This window comes from Xenopus laevis, chromosome 9_10L, assembly GCF_017654675.1.
Source record: "Xenopus laevis strain J_2021 chromosome 9_10L, Xenopus_laevis_v10.1, whole genome shotgun sequence".
NCBI lineage: Eukaryota > Metazoa > Chordata > Amphibia > Anura > Pipidae > Xenopus > Xenopus laevis.
In genome coordinates this window covers 124,779,082-124,789,164 of record NC_054387.1, presented here as the reverse complement: position 1 = coordinate 124,789,164, position 10,083 = coordinate 124,779,082, and the positions used below count along the sequence as shown (strand labels likewise).

At 43.7% G+C, this 10,083-nt stretch overlaps 1 protein-coding gene across 1 annotated transcript; it reads left to right on the top strand.

The window, feature by feature from the left end:
• Positions 1–1,364: 1,364 nt before the first annotated feature.
• On the top strand, positions 1,365–4,807 carry LOC108701720 (sesquipedalian-1). Its single transcript, XM_018236718.2, has 2 exons — positions 1,365–1,577; positions 3,476–4,807. Exon 2 carries the CDS (start codon positions 3,484–3,486, stop codon positions 3,985–3,987), a length of 504 nt encoding a protein of 167 aa, XP_018092207.1. The 5' UTR covers positions 1,365–1,577; positions 3,476–3,483; the 3' UTR covers positions 3,988–4,807.
• Positions 4,808–10,083: the final 5,276 nt, after the last annotated feature.

The window sequence follows — 10,083 nt, the reverse complement described above, 5'->3', positions numbered from 1 at the left end:
ATAAAGCGCAATAGTATCAGCAGGCCTCATCGCTTATCTCATCCTGTGTTTAGCCACAGCATGTCATTATCATGCAATAACTGTGCCTGTGTTAACCCTTCTGTTTAAAGATGATTATCCTTCATTTATATAGCACCAACACATAGATTAGTCATTATTCACGTCCGTTCCTGCCCCAGTGGAGCTTACAATCTATCACATTCACCCTCACTATGGTCAGGAGCCAATTAACATTCTTGTATGTATTTGGAGCAGAGCTGGGCCTGGTAGTACTTTCTCTAGGCACCTCCGTCCTTCTTCCAACTCTGGGAGTGGATATGTGAGTAATGGGTGTGAGAAGTGTGAAGCAGTCGCTCTATTCAGGAAGTGTAAAGCACAAAAGTGTAAAAGAGCAACTAGTGTGTAGTCTCTGTGTTGTCTGTTTATCTTATATGTTATCTTGTGTAACCTGATAGTTTAAGGCAAGCGCTGTTCTCCAGAACTATTTCATCATTGTTTGCTCTTCTCTTGTAGACTTGGTGAAGAACGGTGTTGCAGAACTTGAACCCTCAGGTTGATTAAATCACTTGGGCGCCAGTGTTTCTTGAACGATAACTCTTTATTTACTCTTTATTATAGTACACAGCACAGATATTTGGCATTTATGTACAAATGACACAACCAGTGCTTTACCTTCGATCGCCTTCCCTCACTCTGCGATGGCTAAAATTAAAAATCGCTGGCGCTAATCACACACGGCAATTCGTTTTTCCGAAGTCACCCGAAGTTGCCTCACGAGTTTTTGAATTATTTGCCTTTTTCTTCTGACTCTTTCCAGCTTTCAAATTGGGGGTCACTGACCCCATCAAAAAAGAAAATGCTCTGTAAAGCTACAAATGTATTGTCATTGCTACTTTTTATTACTCCCCTTTCTATTCAGGCCTCTCCTACTCATATTCCAGTCTCTTATTCATATCAGTGCATGGTTGCTAGGGTAATGTGGACCCTAGCAACCACATTGCTGACACTGCAAACTGGAGAGCTGCCGAATAAAAAGCTAAAAAACTCAAAAACAACACATAATAAAACATGAAAACCAATTGCAAATTGTCTCAGAATATCACTCTCTACATTATTCCAAAAGTTTACTGAAAGGTGAATTAACCCAGGATTGGGAATCAGCTTCCCCTCCCAACTGTAAATAAGGCCCACTAATTTACATTTTAATTGTGTGTATATATATATATATATATATATATATATATATATTATGCATAATACATTTCCGTGATTTTACACCTTTTTTTCTGGGGGTGGTTCTACTGTATTCCAAATTGGGATAATTGAAGGTGATCACATTAAATGGAAGCCCGAGGCACTCCCTGCAGCACTCCCTGCAGCACAGAACTACAAAGGCCAGAATGCATTGCTTCTCTCAGCCGGCCAGCAGGTCTGTACAGCACAGGTGAGCTGCCGAGCGAGAGGGCCAGTCACAGTCAGTAAGAGACACACCCACTGGAGAGGTCAGTAACAGTGACACTAAAGAGGGGAAGTAGGAGAACAAGGAGAAACAGCACCCAAGAGACCGGCCACAGAAAGTAAGTGTGACACACAGAGACTGCTTTCATGTGAGTGAGACATCTGCTGATTACAGAGAAGTCGTCCCAGAAGCAGATGCAGGTAGTGACAGGCACAGAGAGCCACTTGCACAATTAGAGTTACGGCATATGGAGGGAGAATACGGCGACTGAGAGACAGTCCCACTGAGAGGCAGTTACAGGGGCAGAGAGAGTGTCACAGTGATAGCGAGATATGATCAGGGATACAGAGACAGTTAAGGGGAAAGAGACACTAGCAGGGTGTGTGTGAGTGTCACTACGTGGGAGGTTTCCCATTGTTGTCAATAAGAAGACACCCTGCAGCCACCAGATAACCTGTCACCTCCACTCTTCTGTACTGGGCTGCTTTTGTGGCGACTAGAATGTCCTTCGACAGGGCGGAATTAAAATCAAGACAGCTTTGGGCAGATATGACAGAAGTGAGAATGACTCTATGGCAGAGTTTACGTCTCACTTCCCCTTCATCCCACACATACACACAGAGACCCACGGCGGCCCTTTTTATAAATGTCGCTTTCCTTTTAACGCCCCCATTCCCATTCCCATGACTCGATGACAAATAACATAATGCAGACCAGCCGTATGGGACATAATGCAGCAGATAGGGAAGGATAAGGTTTCTCAAGAGTCACAGCCATAGGACGGAAAGAGACAGACAGACGCTGCTTTCAGTTGCAATTGCATGAACACGTAAAACCATTGAAAGTGAATGTATATTGGAACCATAGGCCGGGTTTAGGGTTATTTCCCTTTTAAGGGGCTTAAAAGATCCGTACATGGACTTATTGTGGATTTAGAAGACAGTAATTATTTGGTGTGTGCGTTTCAGCCCATCAGGTGGAATCTTTTTAAAGCAGTGCTAATTATATCATCACATCACCACAAGCTTGATCTGTCTCCTTTGATACATCCAATTATGGATTTAAAAGGCAACGCACATGATGCTAATTTTCTTGCTGCACCTTGTCTGAAAGGTGGGTTAAAAAAATCTGGCCTTGTACCCTTCCAGAACTACAATGCCCAGCATCCTCTAGCACTGGATTAGCAGCTTTAAAGGAGAAGGAAAGGCTAAAACTAAGTAAGCTTTATCAGAAAGGTCTATATAAATACACCAATAAACCCTCAAAGTAATGCTGCTCTGAGTCCTCAGTCAAAAGAAACACAGCATTTCTTTCCTTCTATTGTGTACTAATGGGCTTCTGTATCAGACTTCCTGTTTTCAGCTTAAACCTCCAGGGCTTGGGCTTGAGCATGCTCAGTTTGCTCCACCCCCCCTCCTCCTCTTCCTGCTGTAGTCTGAGCTCAGAGCTGTGAGTGAGAAGGAAGAGACTCAGGCAGGAAGTGATGTCACGCCAAGCTAATATGGCAGCTCCTATCCTAAACAAACAGAGAGGGCTTCTAGAGCTGTTTACTCAGGTATGGTATAGCATTCTGCAGAATAAATATAGTGTTATAGCTTGCACTCTTGTGGCTAATTATTGGCAATAAACTGCTTCGGTAGTTTTCCTTCTCTTTTAAGGGTCTTCTCATCCTTTACTGGTGATTCTGACTCTCTGTGAGTTGGAGAGCAATACTAGAGTTCATTACTTCTGGACTGTAAGAAGAGCATGTTAATAAAGTGAATGCACCTGCCCAAACATAACAGATGCCCCACAGCAGATCTGGACTAGGAGTCAAAATAGGCCCTGTCATTCCAAACACACAGAGGCCCAAACAGCCCCCTACCAGCCCACTATATGGTAACTTTCTATAGAAACGTACAGCAGCCCCTCTGGCATTTGCCAGAACCCAGATTGCCAGTCCTGGCCTGCCCCACAGTAGGGTGAAATGATGAAGAAGGATGCTAAAGTCTCACAGGCTAAACCCTTCTCTTTCAGGTTCCTCCATGAAGTTGAAGGTTAGTTCAGTGTTGGCCGGTTCCTCTCCAGAGCGGCAGGGGTATCTTCTGAAGAAAGGGAGTCGTAACCATGCATCTTATCAGCGCCGTTGGTTCTTGCTCTGGGGCAACCTGCTCTTTTATTATGAGAAGCAAGGAGACCCACAGCCGCTGGGCATCATTGTGTTGGAAAGGTGCTCCGTCTCTCTTCGACATTCCCGCCAGGAGTATGCCTTCTCCCTCTACTCGCTCTCCCGTGTCTACAAGATGGCAGCAGAGTGCCAGAAAGACTTAGAACTCTGGGTCAAAGCATTATTTAGTGCCAATGTTGGATATACAAAGGCCCTCCTGGATGAGGTGCGGGGTCAATACCAAATCCTCAATGCAGGAGACAATGGACCAAATACCAAATGTCCTCAAGAGAACACATGGAAGGCAGATTTTGGTGCGCTCCATCATTGGCTGGGAGAGGAGATCCTTCCTCTACGTGCAAAGAACATCACTGAGTCGTAATAGTGATAAACATCTTTTTACTGGGTAAACCCAATATGGGCAGAAGGCTTTTCACTGGATGGACTCCATTGCTGGGCTTCCCTAGTGGACTCCTTAGGACCAACATTGGCACATAGAATTTATACAATGTATAAGCTGATCTTACAGAGGAAATGTAGGAGCTCAATGTTGACAACCAGCCATATTTATTTGCAGGGGGCCCATCAGAGCTTTCAGTGGTTGCTAAAAGTTATACCTCAATGGCATCAGGTTGGGCAGCACCTTTATAAAGTTAAGGCAACCACCTTATACAACTCTTGCCATACTTTGACCATCATGCCCAACTGATGTTATCTTTCTCTATTGCCCTACTATACCCACTGTCCCTAATTCTTCCTACTTTCAGCAGCCATCCGGTGCAACGGATTAGCCAGGCCACCCCGATCTGAACCCCATAAAGACAGTTGTGCTCAGACTCAGAGACAGCTAGACCAGGCTCATGAGCAGAGGACATTAGCCATCATTAGGAGTTTTTTTTATATTCGTAACTGGAAAATGTCCATTGAGGCAAGTGATATGACAAGCCCCACCCATATATGATTTAACAGTACCCCCCATATTTTGCCCTGTTAAAGGGCATTGTCGTACAGGGCAGGTACAGGTGTGCTGAGAGTGCCAGTCCAAGGGATTATCAGGGAATTCTCTTATATAAATACATTTTTCAGGGAGCATTGATGGCATTAGAGCCGTCATGGAACACCATCGTGTTTAATTTCCATGTTGTCTACTTCTGTTTCTGCCGGAGCTGTACCCCCAGAATAAAATGTATTTATTTCTCTTCTGTAATGTTTTCTAAGGCAAATGTCCTGGTATTATTGCTCTGTTTGCCCTTAAATCTGCTGTGTTCTCCCATATTGTCTACAGCAGTGATTCCCAACCAGTGGCTCGTGACCAACATGTTGTTCCCCAATCCCTTGGATGTTGCTCCCAGATGCAGATGCTTATTCTTGAATTCTTGGCTTGGAGACAAGTTTTGGTTGTATAAAAACCAGAACATAACAGAGGCCTTCTGTAGGTTTCCAGTCCACATAGGGACTACCAAATAGCCAATCCCCATGCCCTCATTTGGAACCCCCAGGAACTTTTTTGCTCCCCAATTATATACACATACAGTATATCCAGCACTCATAGCGGGTATCTTCTTTGTGTTTATCTCAGTTCCACAAATCCAAAATTAATGAAATCGGTAAACTCTATAGCCACTCACCATTCGGTCCGTGTGGTTCAGGTGCACTTGGTTCCGAACCCAGCGATTGTGATCTCAAATTATTCAGCCCACAGGGGCCATTCCACCGTTCATTTAATTTAAAAGTGGAATGATTCAGTTTGCTTACCGAATGAAGTGGTGTGACCCGCGTGCTGCTGCCCCGAGTTCGTCCCTAAGGGAGGGAATATCACCAAATCATCAAGCGCATTCCGGAGTCCAAGGATCGCTCAGTTCATCACATAGGTTTAAAACCATCCATTTATTATTACATCTGATTAAAACTGCGTCCGAGGTCTGACGCGTTTCGTAACTACGTACTTCCGCAGAGTCCTTGGATGTGGCTCCCTGGTCTACATAAAGCCCCACCTCAGGGCCGGAACTAGGGGTAGGCAGATGAGGCAGCTGCTTAGGGCACAATGATTGGGGGGCGCTGGGCAGCTACCTCTTCTACCTACCCCTAGTCTGGACCTGGCACTGGACTTGCGCCGGTGAATGGACCTGGTGTGCATGCCCACAGGAACAATGCTGCACTCATGCGCATAAGCAACAACAGCTCTTGAGAGTAACTGTGTGGGTGGCTCTGGGTGCGAGTGGATCAGTAACCGGGGGGAGGCCTATAGGCCTAAAGGTCTATATAAATACACCAGTAAACCCTAAAAGTAATGCTGCTCTGAGTCCTCTGTCAATAGAAACACAGCATTTCTTTCCTTCTATTGTGTACTCATGGGCTTCTGTATCAGACTTTGTTTTCAGCTTAAACCTACAGGGCTTGGGCTTGAGCATGCTCAGTTTGCTCCTCTCCCCCTCCTCCCCTCCCTGCTGTAGTCTAAGCTCAGAGCTATGAGTAAGCAGCGAGAGACTCAGGCAGGAAGTGATGTCACAGCAAGCTAATATGGCAGCTGCTATACTAAACAAACAGAGACAGTGCAGAGCTGTTTACTCATGTATGGAAAAGCATTCTAAAGAATGAAAATGCGTTCTAGCTTGCACTGTTGTGGCTAATCTATTGGCAATAAACTGCCTTGGTAGCTTTCCTTCTCCTTTAAGGCAGCCATACACCTACAGACATTGTCCTAAGATAAAAACAGGGTAATTAATCAAATGTTTGCCCGCATCTATCCCATAGTTTTCATACATCTGCCTGACAGACCGAGCCGGCAGCTTATCGGCCTCTGTATGGGGCCATCCAACGGGCTTTCTCGACAGAAAACTGGTCGATAATTGGCCACATATCCATCAGACGGGATTACAAATCCTGGCGGAGAGAGGAGCACACCTGTCATTGATATGTTCCTTGCTCCGACCTCCTGTATTCCCATTGTTGTGACTCGATCAATCGCCCACCTCAAGATGGGAATATCAAGGAAAGATGGACTTGTTTGGTGACCTCGCCAAATGAGCAGACCTTCATGTGTACGGCCAGTTTTATACAATCTCTCAATAACAATAAGATCTCTTGCCATGACAACTTTTTGGCCAAAATTCCAGCTGCTTGTCTTTGTGAAAACGGCCTTTCTAGTGACCAAACTTTTTGACCAGTTTACGGCTACTTTTAAATATACAAGCTGATGTCAGTGGTATGTGAATGGTCAGCACATGGGCCAAGAAGACACAAGCCATACACAGCATAACCTCCTTTCTATTGTATTGATCATGCACATTATAAATCCTGTTGGGCAAGAAGAGAGTCGGAATGTAGATGTGGTCCTTGTCTCTGTAGGCCCAATGGATGATCTGATGGTTGGCCCTAGGGCTAATGATCAGACCAAGGAAAACGTGATCAGCATGCGGGTGGCCAAATCAGTCCTAGATCTGCTCATTTGGCAACCAAGGTACATGGGGATCAGCTGGGAATATTGTATGAAACAATAGTCTTGGTACCTACAGGCCAGCTATTCCCCTTAACATTTACTTTGAGTATGATGTAGAGAGTGATTATCTGAGACTAGGGATGGGCGAATTTGACCCGTTTCGTTAAAAATTCGCCGGTGGCGAAATGTCGCTGATGCCCTTTGAAATCTATGGGCGTCACAATAATTCTGTCGCGCGTCTTTTATTTTTTGATGCATGATGCCTTACAAGTCTATTTCGACGAAACATGGCGAAAAAACTCGCCCATCCCTATCTGAGACCATTTGCAATTGTTTTTCATTTTTTATTATTCGTAGTTTTTTTACTTATTTAGCTTTTTATTCAGCAGCTCTCCAGTTTGTGATTTCAGCCATCTGGTTGCTAGGGTCCAAACGACCCTAGCAACCACGCATTTACTTTGAATAAGAGACTGGAATGTGAATAGGCGAGGCCCTGAACAGGAAGGTGAGTTATTGCAATTGTTTTTCAGGTTTTATAATTTGTAGTTTGAGTTATTTCACTTTTTATTCAGCAGCTCTCCAGTTTGCAATTTCAGCAATGTGGTTACTGGGGTCCAAATGACCGTAGCAACCATGCATTGATTTGAATCAGAGACTGGAATAAGTTGTAGCCTTACAGAGCATTTGGGTTTTTTTTTTAGATGGGGTCAGTGACCCCTTTTTCGAAGCTGGAAAGTATCACAAGAAGAAGGCAAATCATTTAAAAACTATAACAAATAAATAATGAAGACCAATTGAAACATTTCTTAGCCACTCTGTAACGTGAAGGTGAACTGCTCCTTTAAGCTAAAAATAATGTGCTTTCAGTAATAAACTGCTGCTGTGAGGTCAGTGAAAGGCGCTGTATGAAGAATGATCAGTCTATATTTACAATAATGGATCCCTTTTACCCTCCGACCCAGCACAGTATTTTGGGGCAGCAATGAGTGCAAGACTAGAAATGTTGTGGCCAGACACACATCCTGAGATTAGTAAAGACTGCAGCTTGCTCTCACATTCCCATGTTAGGTGTCAATTCCAGCAGCCGGTAGTTGGACGATGACAGTAACAGCTGTGAGCTACATTTGCACCAGCACTGAGCCTCACACAACTGAGTATTATGTACAACTACCAGTAGGACTGTAACCTGGTCTGGGACTCTCTCTGCTGCTCATTACATGTCCTTATTAAGGCACATCTCACCCCGGCTGTCTGAACTTTCTGCAAATGCTCCCATGAACTGGATGTCCATATGTACACAAATAATTCTGTCAATCACAAGCATGCACCAGATTTGTGTTTTTTTGTTAAGGGGCATGCGTTAGCTTAAATCTGCAAGCTAATTATTCGTAAACAGGGCTAGAAATACAGTATAGACATAGAATTAAAAATCTCTGCCTTTTTACCCTTTAATTTCATTATGTAACCCCATGCTGGATATTAGAAGGCACTGAGGGGTTCTGTGACCATATAAAGACACAAGGCTGCAGGCTGAGTTATACAGGGAACTCTGAGTATCACTCATGTATTATAAGGGATAATGTACCCCCTACTGTAAATGATAAGGATATTAGAAGTCACTGAGGGGTTGTTCTGTGACCATATAAAGGCACAAGGCTGCAGGCTGAGTTATACAGGGAACTCTGAGTATCACTCATGTATTATAAGGGATAATGTACCCCCTACTGTAAATGATAAGGATATTAGAAGTCACTGAGGAGTTCTGTGACCATATAAAGGCACAAGGCTGCAGGCTGAGTTATACAGGGAACTCTGAGTATCACTCATGTATTATAAGGGATAATGTACCCCTACTGTAAATGATAAGGATATTAGAAGTCACTGAGGGGTTGTTCTGTGACTATATAAAGGCACAAGGCTGCAGGCTGAGTTATACAGGGAACTCTGAGTATCACTCATGTATTATAAGGGATAATGTACCCCCTACTGTAAATGATAAGGATATTAGAAGGCACTGAGGGGTTCTGTGACCATATAAAGGCACAAGGCTGCAAGCTGAGTTATACAGGGAACTCTGAGTATCACTCATGTATTATAAGGGATAATGTACCCCTACTGTAAATGATAAGGATATTAGAAGTCACTGAGGGGTTGTTCTGTGACCATATAAAGGCACAATGCTGCAGGCTGAGTTATACAGGGAACTCTGAGTATCACTCATGTATTATAAGGGATAATGTACCCCCTACTGTAAATGATAAGGATATTAGAAGTCACTGAGGGGTTCTGTGACCATATAAAGGCACAAGGCTGCAAGCTGAGTTATACAGGGAACTCTGAGTATCACTCATGTATTATAAGGGATAATGTACCCCTACTGTAAATGATAAGGATATTAGAAGTCACTGAGGGGTTGTTCTGTGACCATATAAAGGCATAAGGCTGCAGGCTGAGTTATACAGGGAACTCTGAGTATCACTCATGTATTATAAGGGATAATGTACCCCCTACTGTAAATGATAAGGATATTAGAAGTCACTGAGGGGTTCTGTGACCATATAAAGGCACAAGGCTGCAGGCTGAGTTATACAGGGAACTCATAATACATGAGTGATACTCAGAGTTCCCTGTATAACTCAGCCTGCAGCCTTGTGCCTTTATATGGTCACAGAACCCCTCAGTGACTTCTAATATCCTTATCATTTACAGTAGGGGGTACATTATCCCTTATAATACATGAGTGATACTCAGAGTTCCCTGTATAACTCAGCCTGCAGCCTTATGCCTTTATATGGTCACAGAACAACCCCTCAGTGACTTCTAATATCCTTATCATTTACAGTAGGGGTACATTATCCCTTATAATACATGAGTGATACTCAAAGGGATAATGTACCCCTACTGTAAATGATAAGGATATTAGAAGTCACTGAGGGGTTGTTCTGTGACCATATAAAGGCACAAGGCTGCAGGCTGAGTTATACAGGGAACTCTGAGTATCACTCATGTATTATAAGGGATAATGTTCCCCCTACTGTA

Coding starts and splice junctions, on each gene's coding strand:
- LOC108701720 (XM_018236718.2), top strand. CDS start 3,484: ATGAAGTTGAAGGTTAGTTCAGTGTTGGCCGGTTCCTCTCCAGAGCGG.